The sequence below is a fragment of the Dama dama genome, chromosome 21 (genome assembly GCF_033118175.1).
Source record: "Dama dama isolate Ldn47 chromosome 21, ASM3311817v1, whole genome shotgun sequence".
Classification (NCBI taxonomy): Eukaryota; Metazoa; Chordata; class Mammalia; order Artiodactyla; family Cervidae; genus Dama; species Dama dama.
Genome location: NC_083701.1, coordinates 47,778,702 through 47,795,650, shown reverse-complemented (window position 1 = coordinate 47,795,650; position 16,949 = coordinate 47,778,702). Strand labels below are relative to the sequence as shown.

The 16,949-nt window shown below is 38.2% G+C and overlaps 1 protein-coding gene across 8 annotated transcripts in view; it reads right to left on the bottom strand.

Annotated features, from left to right (window-relative positions):
- The window catches only part of TRPS1 (transcriptional repressor GATA binding 1), a 264,861-nt gene that overhangs the window by 208,068 nt on the left and 39,844 nt on the right, over nucleotides 1-16,949 (bottom strand). For 4 of the 8 annotated variants that reach the window (XM_061123577.1, XM_061123579.1, XM_061123581.1 and 1 more), the window contains exons 2-3: nucleotides 6,262-6,420; nucleotides 2,013-2,941 (exon numbers count right to left, since the gene is read on the bottom strand). In XM_061123577.1, the coding sequence (XP_060979560.1) occupies nucleotides 2,013-2,941; nucleotides 6,262-6,298 (966 nt within the window). In that variant the 5' untranslated portion in view covers nucleotides 6,299-6,420. Of the gene's footprint in view, nucleotides 1-2,012; nucleotides 2,942-6,261; nucleotides 6,421-6,793; nucleotides 6,867-16,949 lie in introns of those variants that run through there. The other 4 variants (XM_061123583.1, XM_061123584.1, XM_061123580.1 and 1 more) reach the window with 3 other exon arrangements.

The window sequence follows — 16,949 nt, the reverse complement described above, 5'->3', positions numbered from 1 at the left end:
AGATCGCTGTTTCCTATTTTTAACTGTATTATTTCTCTTTGGGAGAAAAAAAAAATGATTTTAACAAGATTATCTCCTTGCATGTGATCTCCTACCATTTCTGTCTTCTTTACTGGGCGCTGCTGCAAGGATTTAGGAGACAGCAGAGTCTAGGATCAGCTGTTTTATTTCTAGTTCTATTAGTTCAAACTCAGATAGCTCCCACATCTGTTTTATTTCTAAAATCACTGCCCAGGAAAAGTGTCCAGCTCATTCTACCCAAACATAAACTTTACTATAAATAACTAGGAACCTAACAAATAACTGTTTGGGGGAAATGGAAGTGTGTTTAAAAATCTGAATTCTTCCAAACTATAGGCCCTTAGTAATCTTGGTTTCAGAGCCTTCCTGACAACCAGGATCAGCTTTCCTTAGAAGTTGTCCCCAGAGTGAACAAACTGAAACTCTGACCGGAAATCCAGGTATTAACATCATATTCCTTGCTAATTGTAAAACACCATTTCACATACTAACATTATTCACTTCTAACCCTTTTATCTAAGACACGTATTTGCTTTCCAATCACAGTTTGACAGCAGAGTGTATCTGACATAAGACAGTGAAATGATCTTTAATAAGACAGCAGTTCAAAGCATGTAGCTTTCATGCATAATAACTATGTTGGCTTAATTTGCTGCGCCACAGAAATCATTCTATTTGTGGAAATTCACAAAGTAAGATGGAATTTTTAAGAGAGCTTTCCAAAGATGAAACTGGATTTTTTATATCTTCTTTATATCTCCCTTAAAGTGATAAGACTGCCATTCTGACATTTTTAAAGGACGTGGAAATTTCTCTTCTGATCCCCCTTACGAGGATTGCAAAATATGTTCACTACCTGTTATATAACCCCTTTGCCTGCCTTTCTTAATTGGCACTAGGTCAAAAGACAGGTCTAGAACAAATGTGTTTTAACTACTGAGTTGATAAAAATAACTGATATTTTCAGGGATTGAGGAGGTCAAATAAAGTGTGATGTGATTTCATTAGTTCTCCAGTACTTCTTCTAATCATTCCTGAAGAAGGTTAATATTAAACCTAATATGTTTTGAAATCCCTGGCCTAATAATACAATAAAAATCTACAGACTGTAACAGAAACTAATACACTTTCTCAAGCTGATCGTCAGTGTCAACTATACTAAAATTGCTAAAATGAAATGAATACATTACTTAAGAGTCCGTTCTGCATTTCATTCTATTTCAAATGGTGGATTTTTTTTTTCATCTCACATATGCCATAAACTAATACAGAGGGCAGATCAAAAAGGTATGCCATTTTTAATAAAAGTAGAAATCTAAATTACTACTAAATGCTTTCATAAATTGCCATTTTCCTTAAATACAAGAAGGAATGCTTTACTGGTCTACACCAAGGTCATTCTGGTGTCCCTAGTAGTGAGAATCACATTGACTTCTTTCCGAATCAATGTAAAATTTTATTTCCAAGGTTTCATTTGCAATTATGTTGCTTTTCAGTAGTACACCTCTGCACCCACCAGTGTGACCCAATTCTGGTCCAGTTCAGTGTAATATCAAATCCTCATCCAAGACACAGGAAAAACTCTCCCTGAAGGAAAGACTCTTCCTGAAGGAAAGACTATAGCCAATTTTTATAATCTAAAACTAGAACAAAGCATGAATTACTATCATGTCGAACCATAAAGATTAGTGCCATTTTTGGAAGATTCTGAAAACATCAAATTACCATGAAATATGTCCAGAAACATGAAGCCTAGCTAACTCCATGAAAAGACTTTTCCCAGCCTAATAGAAATGTTGGGATTAGTTTCCATGATGAAAGGCTAAAGATAACTCTTGAATACACATTTGGATCAAACAAATGTGTCTGTCTCTTCTGCTTCATCAAGCAGGCTACCCCTTTGGTATTGGGAGCTTGAGTTTAACACCCATGTAGGATTTCACATTTCATTACTGACAACTTTTCCTGTACAAAGAGATCACAATACAAACCTGCACATCATAGGTCCCGTTTAGTAAAACAGGCCTTGAGGAACTGATATCCTGCAACACACCAGAAAGCACAGATCGGTTGACTTTCTGGAAGTCTTTGGAATGGCTGAACTGCACCATGTTATGAAGGGCCAAGATTTTGCTGTCCAGCTCAGCATCCTGCCTGGTGCGGTTATGCAGTCCTAAGTGATACTTTCGGAAGTGCTTAATCAGATCTGTGGGGTCGTTGCCATAGTAACCGTATCCACAGATATTGCATTTAAAGTCCTGAAGCTCTGGAGACAGAGGTGCCGGGTCTGGGTTGTCATTAACCAGTACATCGGTTTTCGATTTATTCAGTCTGACACCCCCATCTGAAGGCACTTGTGGGTTTTTTGAGGCCGCTGAAACTGGGCTTGAGCCTTGGCAATTGGCTTGACCACTCTGCGCTGGCCCTGTTTCCTCCGTAGCCTTCGGTGACATCTTCTGGTCTTCCTTCATCTCCAGTGAGTCCCCTGACGGGGCGCAGGCCATATCTTGAGGGTCATCTGCCTCTGCTCTTTGAGGAGACTTCAAGGGCTCACAGACTCCCCCAGCAGCTGGAGATGAGAAAGCCAACATATTTCTCTCTGTCACCTCATCATGTGAATAGGAGGGAAGGTTTCCTCCCTTACTGGGGCTTTCATAATTAAAGCCAGCCTTCTCACTCAGGACTGAGCTTTTCAAGTCCTTCTTGCTGCTAGAAGATGGATCCTGGACATGCGAGCTATGTTCCTCCTTATTATTGAGTTCTGCAGCATCACTCTGATCCGTATTTTCTGACATCTGATCTGCAGAAAATTCTTTGTTCTTTCCAGGTCCCTTGCTTTCTGTACCAACAGGCTCCAGGGTCTGACCCTCGCCTTCACTAGCAATGTTTCTCAGAGGGGGGTTCTTTTTCCGGACCATATCTGTAAAAACAGAAGAGAAAGGAAGATACAGGGTTATTTGAAATTTGCAGGCATGTAATCTAATCGAGAACAATTTCCTTACTCTATTCAAGGCTTTTTAAGGCACAGAACAAAAAATTGTCTCTAGGAAAAAAAATCAGTTTTAAAAATAGCAAAAAAATGAAACTGAAGCCAACAATTTACATTTAGAATTATTTTTGTCACAAAGGGTGGCTCATTTATTACTTTAAAATGGTTTCATGAGTATCAAGGTATTAACTATTATTACTAGCTCTATCCTTCCTATAAGTTCATCTTGCCTGCCAATTACACTCTTTGCTCAGTTTCTTTCTTCAGTTAGAGTTGACAGATAAATGTGTCTATATTTATCCATGTTATATACTATGTGTAATATGTACACATGTTATGTTTATAGAGTATATATAGTTGTTTATGTTTACAGAATATATGTTTTGTGTTTATTTATATGATATGTATATGTGTATATAAACAACTATAAAGTGAAACTCAATACTGTTACACACTGCGCAACCAAGATATAAATATAGTTTTAACCAAAATATCGTCAGAGTCAAAAGACAGAAAGAGCATGTTATAAACAAAGTGAAAAATGCCTCTTTACTTTTAGGAATGGAGGATAACAAACATTTCATCTCTACCCTACCGATAAATTATGTTAAGCCCCCTTTTGAGGGGGCTTGCCTGAAAGAAGGGGAACCTGGTACACATCAAAGTGACCAGGCTGGGCCTTGCCAGTACTCCATCCTACGTGATGGAGACCCACTTAAGCCTAGGTCTCCAGACACAGTGTAGTGGAAACAATACCAATCCCACCATTAGGAACACAAGGAAATTGACTAAAGGAAATATTCAGTTGAACCATGTGACACTGTCATTCTGGCAAACTGTTAGCAGTTGCCTATGGTACACCTTCACATGCTAGCTCAACTGTGCCTTTAGGGTCCACAGAAGAAAACTGTGGGGAGTCCAATGAATCAGAAATCTAAGGGAGTTACCTCTAAGGAGATAAGAAACAAATTGTATCCTGCCAATAAAAGAATGCAGTAACAGCGGCTTGTGGAGAACTGATGTTCATGGCCTGTGTTCCTTAATTCTCCAAACAACTGAAAGAATTCTGTATGCCATCACCCCCAACTGTCTCTCAGAAAAATCCACCTGTAGACTGACCAATAAACCAAGCCTTCTTTACTAGCTGACATTACCACAAGGGCAGATTTAAGAGAGAGAGTTACATGATTATCCAAAATGTCCTCTACTGGAGAATCCACATCAACGGCACACTTCAGTTGTTCTCATGTGTAATTTCTCACAAGTGCTGAGAAACCACACTGGCTTCGGACATGTGGGTAAATCTTTGCTTGTGAAAAGCTGCTTATGCAAAATTTGTATAAAATGAATCACTGAACCAAGACAACGCACCAGATAGAATAAGGAATTGGTTAGAAGGTAACAATTCACTTTCTTGAATAATGTCACAAATAGTATAACAGTACTTAAGAGAATACACTGCTCTTCTTTTATGCCAGAAACATCAGTCATCTAATATTCATAGACTCTCTCACTTAGAACAATAAACCAAAAAGAAAACAACTACTTACAGGATGAAAGGCTGCAGTTTCAAGGGAAGGTGATAGTCATGAACCATGTAAGCCAGTCTGGCAAGGGGATAGGGGATGGAGTGTGGTCTGTACCTTGGTGTCACTACCATTAGCTCCTAAAGTTAACTAAGCCATGTAACCATCATTTAAAAATAAATGGAACACTGGTTAAATAATTTATAACATTTGCATTTTAATGTCTCATTTGTTGATGTTGACATTTTAGGAGACTTCTATTTTTCTGTCAGAAGAGACAGCACTTGGGAACTTGTACCAATGAATGGAAGACTGGAAGGCAGTTTCACTGGTAGTCAACAAAGGGAAAACTAAGAAGGAAAGAAAAAAAGAGAATAAAAGGGAAGCTTGAGAAATAAGCTATGGCCTAAAATATAAGAGTTTGAGTAAAAAATATACTGTTTTAACTTGACCTACAGAAAAGGAAATCCTAATTTACAGAGTATCAGCCATTCCTACATACAAAAATGTGATGATTGCGTATGCCTTTCCCTCCAGAATTTCCTGTTTGTTTTTCCATTGGATTTAACATTGCTTCCATCATATAAATAAAATCCAACAGTGATGCACCAAAATGACATAAATACTGCTACATAGAAAAGATAAAAATCTATATGAAAGTCAGGATTTATGAAGAAAAGAGGATGAAATAATCCAACTCATTAAGATTATCCTTCTATTAAAATGAAAAGAAAATGGTTTATTTTGTTGCTGTTGTTTAATCACTAAATCATGTCCAGCTCTTTTGCAACCCCATGGACTGTGGTTCATCAGGCTCCTCTGGCCAAGGGATTTCCCAGGCAAGAATGCTGAAGTGGCTTGCCATTTCCTTCTCCAGAGGATCTTCCAGACCCAAGGATCGAACCCATGGTTCCTACATTGCAGGCAGATACTTTACCACTGAGCCACAAAGGAAGCCCCAAAATGGTTTATGCCCACATATCGAGGTCAAGGAGATGAAAAAAACAGCGAGGTCTTACATAGCAATGGAACTAAGATAAAGCATTTATTAGCGATGAACAGATAGTAATGTGTTAATAATTGAAAAAATTAATATATTTTCCAAAAAAATACATGGATCTTGCTGATTTATTATCATCACGAAGAAAAGTAATTGGTTATAGTTAAAAAACTATTCAACAAGCATTTATCTTGATTGAGAGAAAATATGATTTGCTTAAATTATCATCCGTCCAAATTTCAGTGCCTTCTTCCACCCAAAAACAGAGCTTTACAACTCATATGAGTCACTGAAAATAAGGCCCTTAATAATATACATTGCAAAGAATGTTAAACTGCTAAAACTTCAAAGAAGCATCAGAAAGGTCACTTAGTTTGTTTTTTTTTTTTTGCTGTGGAGGGAAGAGGCATGTTCTTTTTAGTTGCTTTTAAAAAAATCATGGTTAATTTACTTGACTACACTTTGAAGTAGTTAGAGAAAAAATAATTTTTTACTGGAATGATATCGCCATAATTTTTCAGAATGACATATTATGTAAATATAAGCACATTTGCAATACTTTTAAGTGGAAGAAACTCCCCTAGCAACTCATAAGTTAGATACCGTAAGACTAGACCCACCCTCAAGTTATTATCTCTAAGACAAATAACAGATTGCATGACGTTGTACTGTGTGCCAAGAATTTTTCCAGTTAACATTTTCACTTGAAAAAATAGATCACATACTTGTAAAATCATACCCAGCATTGACTTCATAAGGCATGTGGCTTTAGAGTGCTTTTTACAATTATTAATTCTATTAGTCAACTAGCAGGAGGGCTAATGCAATTGTCTTAGAAGATGCTCAGAAGACACAGAAGACATTTTGAGAGCTGATCTGTACATCTGCAAAACAAAACAAAAAAATATTTTCCTTCCTAAATGATGTAAACATATTTGAACGGATCACACCTAAAATACATTAATATGCCAGCACCGCAGGCTGCTTGAAAGATACCTGATAAAAGCAGGAGCAAAGCTTGGGCAAGATTTTCTCCCTCCCCTGGGTTTTAATAAAGCAGCAGGAGAAGGAGGAACACGATACAAAAGATTACGGAAGTCATTCTCACAGCTGACTGTGGTGTTGGCAAAATTAGTTAAGCTCGAACTCCCCCTGAAACCTAAGAACCACAATACTTACCTATACTGGAGTGGGGATAAAACATCTTAATTAATAATTATAGAGGGGATCTGCTTCTGGAAAAGATACATAGCCCACCTGCCAATGCTGCACAGTCAGAGCCTAAGACAGGGAGTGGTACCCATGACCAGTTTCCTACAGATTCACAGTACCAGCACACGTATGCCACGAGGCTGCGAAGAGAACTATTTCAGTGTCATAAGGAATGCTGTATCAGACCTAGGGACACCTTACCAAGAGTTACAGAAACGTTACACGTTATGTGTTACCTTTTTATCTATTTTGTAAGTGTTATATTTTCATTTTGATAAATAAGGTTGTAAAGCTATGACTCAACCAGCATTTAACCATCCTTATATCATCATTTTTATTGTCTGAATGAAAGTATTGAGGTAGGGTCATAACATAATTGAACAGATGTAGTGTGTGTGTGTGTGTGAATGCTAAGTCACTTTAGTCTGTATTAGACTCTTTGCAACCCTATGGATTAGAGCCCAACAGGCTCCTCTGGCCATGGAATTCTCTAGGTAAGAATATTGGAGTGGGTTGCCATGCCCTCCTCCAGGGGACCTTCCCGACCTTAGAATCGACTCTGTGTCTCCTGAGTCTTCTGCACTGGCAAGTGATTCTTTACCACTGGTGCCACCTAGGAAGCCATATATATATATATATGTATAATCACATCAGTGTACCTTAGTCATCAGTTTTGGCAACTCTTAAACTTTTTCATTCTATTATACAGCAATATTCCTCACACTGACTCCCACGAAATTTCAAAATGACAATCAAAGTAGGTCCACTATAGACAGTCATTTAGACAACAGGGCAATATATGAATAAAAAGTGAATGGACAAAGAAGCTGAAGAATCTGAATGAGCACTACAAAGCTCAAAAGTGACAATTTCAGTCCTCTATTTAATTATGAGATAAAAACTGACCAGGGAACTGGCTAGGAGTGTGGAGGGTGATAGTGAGCATTCCCACATTTACATCATTTTCCACCTATACTAACACATGAATACTATTATGTGCCACGACAGTTCAATTCAGTTTAGGTCAGTCGCTCAGTCGTGTCCTACTCTTTGTGACCCCATGAATCACAGCACGCCAGGCCTCCCTGTCCATCACCAAGTTCCAGAATCTACCCAAACCCATGTCCATTGAGTCGGTGATGCCATCCAGCCATCTCATCCTCTGTCGCCCCCTTCTCCTCCTGCCCCCAATCTTTCCCAGTATTAGGGTCTTTTCCAATGAGTCAACTCTTCGCATGAGGTGGCCAAAGTATTGGAGTTTCAGCTTCAACATCAGTCCTTCCAATGAACATCCAGGACTGATCTCCTTTAGGATGGACTGGATGGATCTTCTTGCAGTCCAGTTAAGCAGGCTCAAAATAAACTTAGCTCCCTAAAAATGCTCTCTCTGTATTAACTTTTATTACTGAGATATGACATTCCATTTGCAAAAAATCTCAATTTCTATTATTTCCTCCTGCCTTAAAACTTAAATCTAAAAGTTTTCTTTGCATTTGTAGTGAAAGAGTTTACTATAAAAAAGCAATAGGGTACCACACTATTTCTGTGTTGCAGTATTACTTGGACAGGTTTATGCAGTGGAAATAATCAGCATTAGAGCTTAAAATAGAATTCTGGTAACTACTTTATCTCACTGATTAAAATGCTTAAGTAGAAAAGGAAAAAATATTTTTCTATAAACAACTGTGACTTATGTTCTCAAAATGGCACCTTTAGAACCAAAGGAATATGTTTTCTATTATTACCCAGATGTTCTGAACTGACCATTATTTAGTTTTATTCCATCTATATGAATATCTAAACATATACACATATGCATGCATACATGCGTGCATGCTAAGTCACTTCAGTCATGTCCAACTCTTTGGACCCTATGGATTGTAGTCCACCAGGGTCCTCTGTCCATGGGATTCTCCAGGCAAGAATACTGGAGTAGGTTGCCATGCCCCCCAGGGGATCTTCCTGACCCAGGAATTGAACCCATGTCTCTTATGTCTCCTGCATTGGCAGGCAGGTTCTTTAACACTGAGCCACCAGGAAAGCCCATATACACACATATTTATGGAATACACTTGCTCAAAATAACCCTGTCATAGATAATCAAAATAATTATTCTATCACAGGAATAAACTATCACAGTAATTTAAAAAGAGAGCTGAGATCACACAACCATCCAACGCAGATGAGGGTGAAGTTTTATTTCCATTAGAAAAGAAACTCCTTGAAGGTAAGAGATAACTCCTCTATGCTCTTTGTGGCAACTTGATCCTAAACACAGTAAAGAATCAAAACCTCTTTAAGAAGGTGGAAGGGTACAGAGATCACACAGCCAGTTTCTGAACCTGATTCAAATCACCTGCTGATGTAATTAAGGACAAGCCCCTTTCTTTCTCAGAACCTCTCTGCTGCTGCTGCCAAGTCACTTCAGTCGTGTCCGACTCTGTGCCACCCCACAGACAGCAGCCCACCAGGCTCCACCGTCCCTGGGATTCTCCAGGCAAGAATACTGGAGTGGGTTGCCAGTTCCTTCTCCAGTGCATGAAAGTGAAAAGTGAAGTCACTCAGTGGTGTCCGACCCTTAGCGACCCCGTGGACTGCAGCCTACCAGGCTCCTCCGTCCATGGGATTTTCCAGGCAAGAGTACTGGAGTGGGGGGCCATTGCCTTCTCTGCAGAACCTCTCTACTTATGTGTATAATGAGGGAATTATAATAAATTATTTCTAACCTGCTCTCTGCCTCTGAGACTCTATGATGATGCTGGCTAATGGCTTAAGCACTTTAGTTTTCCCTTTACTCAATTTCCTTGAAAGACTACAAAACATTAAGCCATCAACAACGAAGGGTGGCATAAAGGCTGACACCCACCACTCATTGTTCTCCATTTCCTCCACTCTCATTCATTCATTCAACAACTGTCCATCCAGCATCACCTATGTGCTGAACACACAAAGCAAGAGGACTTCACTTTTAATATTTGTCATCAATTTAAGAGAGGAAGGATGTTCTTCAAAAAGTAAACAAAAAATTATATGGAACTTCTCTTGCTCAAAACAAAACCTAAAATGAGTACCTACCTCCCAAGTAAGGCACAAATATGAGAAATCAGCAAATGCATACAGGCAATGAAAGGGAATTAAAAGTAACTTCAGAGTGTCACTCTCCAAGTTCCAAGTATGTATTTTTTTAATTTTTTAAATGCTTTTATTACAATTATTGGGGTGATTTTTGCCATACGTCAACATGAATCAGTCATGGGTGCACATGTGTCCCCCATCCTGAACTCCACTCCCACCTCCCTCCCCATCCCATCTCTCTGGGTTGTCCCAGAGCACCAATTTTGAGTGCCCTGCTTCATGCATCAAGTTCCAAGTATGTATTTTTAAAAGTTCATTTAAGTTAAAAAATAGTGTTGATGAATATACTTCACACTATATAATGAACACACACTAATGATATGAAATTTGGTTTACATATATATGTATATATAGTATATGTGTATAATATATATAAAATCTGAACAAAACTGAAAATTAAAGAAGATGATGTAATCTCACCTCAATCCCTAATCCTGCTGGTATGATTTGCATTGTAAGTAGCAGTTCTTATCATCATAATATATAATACCAGATGACATCTTCTTCTTGTTTTTCCAGATCATAAAATTCTCAAGGATTTAAAATCAAAGCTTAACACAAAAAGAAAAGATATGATAGTCTTCTTCTTAATATATATTTCTTCCAGGCTTGTTTGTATCAACAGCCCAAGAGTATTGAGTTATTAACTACACATTTCTTGTAGCTTTCATTAAAGAAAAAAAAGGAAAGAAGAAAAAAGAAAAACACGCTGTTTCTTTTGATCAAAAGTCCCCCACAAAGAATTTAAAGAATTAAGCAAATGATAGCAAAATAAAAGGAAGGTCGAATCTTGGGCTCATGGCAAACTAGATAGCTTCCATATGAACAACATATAAAGTTCAGTTTTTAGAGAACATATGTGTTTGCTCATTGGTTTAGAGGAAAAAAACTTGAATCCTGTCTACTCCGTATATACAGATCAAAATCAGATCGCTTAAGTGAACTATAAAACGCAAGAGGACATTGTTTATCCAATCGCAAACCCAAGAATTGCTCGAGTTTAAATGTTTTTTGTTTCTACTTCAATGGTAGGTCACTTTTTTTGTAAACTGCTTCAAACTTCATAAACCCAATGTCAAATCCTGTTCTTTGCTAGCCATGTCTATTTAATTTGCTCTCTCTGAATTGATTATTCCTGAATCTTTAAAGGTATTTTTGGACATCTTAAATCCTGTTGAGATTTAAATGTCATCACCTTCAAACAACTCCCATCAAATAAATCTCTTATTAATTCACATCAAATTAATCCATAATGATCGCTTCTATTAACATATGCTTCAGAGCACAAAGCCCACTAATAGTCATCTGGACACTAGAACTAACCAGAGCCTTAGTGAGATAAAATGCACACTATTTAGATATCCTATTTCAAAGAATTCTGATGCTGGCCCAAATACATTTTATTAGGGTTTTATTTCATCATGCTATGTACTCTATATTTTAAATATCTCATTTCAAATGTACTAGTCTAGGTAAAAGGAGATATTCAACTAAATAAGTAATAATGTCATATTTGCCAAAATGAGTATCCATGTATCCATATACATCTTAGAGAAAGAATTTCAGTAAGTACTTACTCCTATTAAACAATTACCAAAAAAAAAAAAAAAATGGGGGGGTGGAATTTGACTTTAAAGACTTTTAGACATTTAAAAGTCTAAGTGAAACTGTAGGATATACCTGAAAAAAATGAAGCATGCGCCTACTTCATTAATGGGAAAACTGAAACAGAGTAAGTGTACACTAAGGAAAATCAAAGAGAAAGGATCATTATTTTCCCCTTCATAACAGGTGAGAGGCAAATGTATTAAAAACTCTGATTTGAATAAGATCACAATTTCACTAAGCAAATTAAGAAACATTACTATTCATTGCCCATACATATGTCATTCTTCCTTTTGTTTTCCTCTCCAAGAAAAAAAAAAAAAAACAATTAAAAAAAATCTACAATGACAACTGTTGATTCAAACAGGCCAATCTGACTTTGCATGTTTGCCTGAGCCAGGCTCAACTTTATCCTTTCTTCTTTGTTAAACTGAGACTGTTCCAACTGGTCCAAGGGCAAAGACCCAAACATAGCACTTCAGTTCAAAAAGAACAGTTCTTGGAAAAGTATGCATGCATCTCTTTATCTAGATGGTTATGAGAGAAATTGACATTTCATTTGTATGTAAATTGGATTTCTACTAGTAACAAAAATAATGAGTGCTCTGCTCTGTAGGAATGTCTTTGACTTCCTTCCTAGCATTTGCCAAAATACATCTTTGTATATTAAAGGTAGTTTACTTTTAATATATCAATGTTGCTTTGTCTGTTTTCCAATCTGTTATTCAATTGAAAAGAAAGTCTCAATTACCTCAATCCAGCTCTGTAACTGGTGAACAGCTGTCTCATCCTCCCAAAAGAAATCTCTGTCAGTCACTGCAAATCCATTTGGTAAATTAACATGCGTGTAAAATACGGTGAGTCTAACGGCTGCATGCCATGACAGTTCAATAAGAACGCTCACCATCTTCACATAACTGCTTAACCAAGTGTATTAGGCAAAGTTTTGGCTCATTTTTTAAAATTCATTTGTTTTTGGCTATGCTGGGTCTTCATTGCTATGCACGGGGTTTTCGTTAGTTGAGGAGAGCCAGGGCTGCTCTTCATTGTGATTTTCTTCATGTTTTTAAGAGTACAAAACTAGACACAAGATTAAAACAATTGCCATGAAGGATATTGAGAGCTAATACTGGTTTTATATATATGAAAGCAAAAGTCGCTCAGTGCTGTCTGACTCTTTGTGACCCCAAGGACTATACAGTTCATGGAATTCTCCAGGCCAGAATACTGGAGTAGGTAGCCTTGCCCTTCTCCAGAGGATCTTCCCAACCCAGGGATCAAACCCAGGTCACCCGCATTGCAGGCGGATTCTTTACCAGCTCAGCCACCAGGGAAGTCCTTTGTGTACACGACACACACACACACACACACACACACACACACATACACACAGAGGTTTCCCAGGTGGCTCAGTGGTAAAGAATTCGCCAAGGCAAGAGAAATGGGTTCAATCCCTGCATAAGGAAGATCCCCTGGAGAAGAAATGGTAACCCACTCCAGCATTCTGGCCTGGTGGGCTACAGTCCATGGGGTCACAAAAAGTCAAACATGACTGAGCAACTGAGCACACATACATACACACACACACACACATACACACACACACACACACACATACACACACATATACACACACACACATATACACACACACACATACACACATATTTTAAAATATTAATTTATATTATATGTAGTTCTGTGTTAACCTTCACTTTCTGTGTTAAATATATTTTTCATAACATGAAATCTAACAAATGTCATATATAACTCATAACAATGTGTGTGTATATGTATATATAAATGTGTGTGCATATATACAAATGTGTGTGTGTGTGTGTGTGTGTGTGTGTGTGTGTATAAAATAGCCAGTGATGGGGAACATAAATTTATGCCATCATATTCAACAGTTCATGCTTACAACATTATTATTAACATAGCAACAGCAAGTTACTGGTAAGTAGCTCACAAACCCCTACTTGCTCATCCCTAAGGCACCAAAGGAAGAAGCTTAACAATTCTCACCCATTAGATACTAACAGTTCAATAAATAATCTGCCAGGTAAGGCACAAATATCATGAGGTATCAGCAAATGCATACAGGCAATAAAAGAGGATTAAAAGTTCAGAGTGTCTGCTGGTCTGTAAGTTCCAAGAGGCCAGGGATCTTTGTTTAGTATGTATTTTTAAAAGCTCATTTAAGTTAATAAACAGTACTGATGGATATCTTTTACACTGTGTAATGAAGAACAGTGTGTGTTAGTTGCTCAGTCATGTCTGACTCTTTGCAACCCCATGGACTGAGGCCCCTCTGTCCATGGAATTCTATAGACAAGAATATTGGAGTGAGTAGCCATTCCAGTCTCCAAGGGGATCTTCCTCAACCAGCGATTGAACATGGTCACCTGCATTGCAGGCAGATTCTTTACAGTCTCAGTTCAGTTCAGTTCAGTCGTTCAGTCGTGCCTGACTCTTTGAGACCCCATGAATCACAGCACGCCAGGCCTCCCTGTTCATCACCAACTCCCAGAGCTCACTCAAACTCATGCCCATCGAGTCGGTGATGCCATCCAGCCAACTCATCCTCCAGTCGTCCCCTCCTCCTCCTGCCCCCAACCCCTCCCAGCATCAGGGTCTTTTCCAATGAGTCAACTCTTCGCATGAGGTGGCCAAAGTATTGGAGTTTCAGCTTCAGCATCAGCCCTTCCAATGAATATTCAGGACTGATCTCCTTTAGGATGAACTGGTTGGATCTCCTTGCAATCCAAGGGACTCTCAAGAGTCTTCTCCAACACCATAGTTCAAAAGCATTAATTTTTCGGCGCTCAGCTTTCTTCACAGTCCAACTCTCACATCCATACATGACCACTGGAAAAACCATAGCCTTGACCAGACAGACCTTTGTTGGCAAAGTAATGTCTCTGCTTTTTAATATGCTATCTAGGTTGGTCATAACTTTCCTTCCACGGAGTAAGTGTCTTTTAATTTCATGGCTGCAGTCACCATCTGCAGTGATTTTGGAGCCCCCCAAAATAAAGTCTGACACTGTTTCCACTGTTTCCCCATCTATTTCCCATGAAGTCATGGGACCAGATGCCATGATCTTAGTTTTCTGAATGTTGAGGTTTAAGCCAAGTTTTTCACTCTCCTCTTTCACTTTCATCAAGAGGCTTTTTAGTTCCTCTTCACTTTCTGCCATAAGGGTGAGTCTGAACCACCAGAAAAGCCCAAAGAACACACTAATGATGTGATATCTGGTTTATAGATCACCCTGTGCACTGTGCTTAATCAGTCATGTCCAACCTTTTGCCACCACATAGGCTATACCCTGCCAGGCTCCTCTGTCCGTGGGGAATTCTCCAGGCAAAAATGCTGGAGTGGGTTGACATGCCCTCCTCCAGGGGATCTTCCCAACCCAGGTATTGAACCCAGGTCTCCCACACTGTAGGCAGATTCTTTACCGTCTGAGCCACCAGGGAAGCCCAAGAATACTGGAGTGGGTAACCTATCCCTTCTCCATGGTATCTCTTCCCAGCCTGTCCTCTTCTTCCTGAACCAGGAATTGAACCGGGATCTCCAGGATTGAAGGCAGATTCTTTACCAGCTGAGTACTACTGGGGAAGCCCATTATACCCTAGTTATTGCTAAATGCTTAATGTATGCAACTCAGCATCATTTTCTTCTGATGAAAAGAAAAAATCTTTACAGACACAGGATGCAATCATTCATCTTTTTTTCTTTTTAGGTACATTGAAATTTTCCAAAGAAAACTGGTCCTGTTTTAAACAGAAAGTATTTTAAAACTGGTAAGCAACTTATTATAGTAAAATAGGTTAAATCACTTTTTTCTGACTCCTAGGATGACAAAAACTCTATGTATGAAGGGAAAGAAAAGTACACACAGAATTCCTTCATAATTTGTAAGACCTTTTTTTGAATAAACCATTATTTCAGGACAGTCTTCCCATGCTCACCCCAAATTTAGCTAGGCTCTACCTGGAATTTTACTGATAACTTCTTAAGCACAGCTGACAAGAAGAAATTCAAAAATTTTCTCTATGTTCTTTCAATGATACTAGTATTGTAAAAAAAAAATGTAAGGAAGTTCTTTGTTCAAAGTAAGTTTAATGGAAACTATATACTTTATACCTGCCTCTTCATAGATGCACAGTGTACATTAGCTACTACAGCTCTGAAAAGTCCTGGGAGTTAATACAGCGGGGGAGTCTGTTCTATCTGGATTGGAATTTCCCAATCGCATTTGGCTTTAAGTCACCTACTGCCATTCACCAACAGCACTCATGTTCTGCTGAGCACAGTGCCGGGTGCTGCTCTGTACAGTAATTGTCTTCCTGTCTTACACATATGTAAAATTTCTAAAATATTACATAAAATAACATGTGATGTTTTAAAACAAAATAAGTATCCTCTCATTAATCAGCACGAAAACTGAGATGTTTTGATATAAAGTAGACCATTTTGAAGGGTTTTGTATTTTTTTCCAGCCTGGTTATAAACATTAAAAGAAGATCAGGATCTATTATCATGAAAGATTTAGATTCAGTATTTTAACAGAATGTGTAATGGTAGAGATCACAGTCATGCTGGAACGCCAAGGGAAAAAAATGCAGGAGATGTACATCAATGCACATTACAATCTCTGATGTCCAAATCATATATGCATAAGCATGTATGGATAAAAGCCCAGTGTTGTCTCTGAGCTTAACAGTTTACACAGATATAACTGCATAAAGAATTTTTTTTAATGGGATTTTTTTTTTCAGTGATTCTTTCAAAGGTTGTCCACCACAGTTCATCAGTTTAAGGCACTATCACCTTGGATACTAAATCTGTCTCATTTTTTTATAATAACTTAAAATTTATCTGATTAAAATTAGGAACAAAAATATGGCAAAGAGTTTAGGGAGCTACAGTGTGTGGATAAAGGCTAGAGAATGACCCAGAATTGTACTGAGGGACTCTACAGTAGCATCAGTGGTTCTCAATTGCTTGAAAATACTGGACAGAATAGATCTAACCCACATGCAAATCCCATTCCCAGCTCAGTCGCTGCTTCCAGATTCATCTCTACTTGTAATAAAAGATAGAACTAATGTCTGGACCATTGTCAGGAAACATGTGTCTTAGGACTGAGTATGTGACTGCATCCTTTCCTATAAAGCTTAATAGAATCTGGTTTGTGTTTCTGGGTGATATAGAAGAGAAACGATCTATATGGAGGGTAGGCTCCCTACATCACCCTTGCAAATCAAAGGCTCTAGCTTCTTGGGCTCTTGGATTGTTACTCTATTGTTACTGCTTCCCCCTTACCCCCAAAGATGAAAACAAAAGATTAAAAATAAATTTAAAAATAGAAATAGCTGGGTAGATGCCAAAGTAAATGTGAAACAGGGAATTAATTTGAAGTTAATTTTAAACTCAAAGCCAGCAGAAGAGTGAG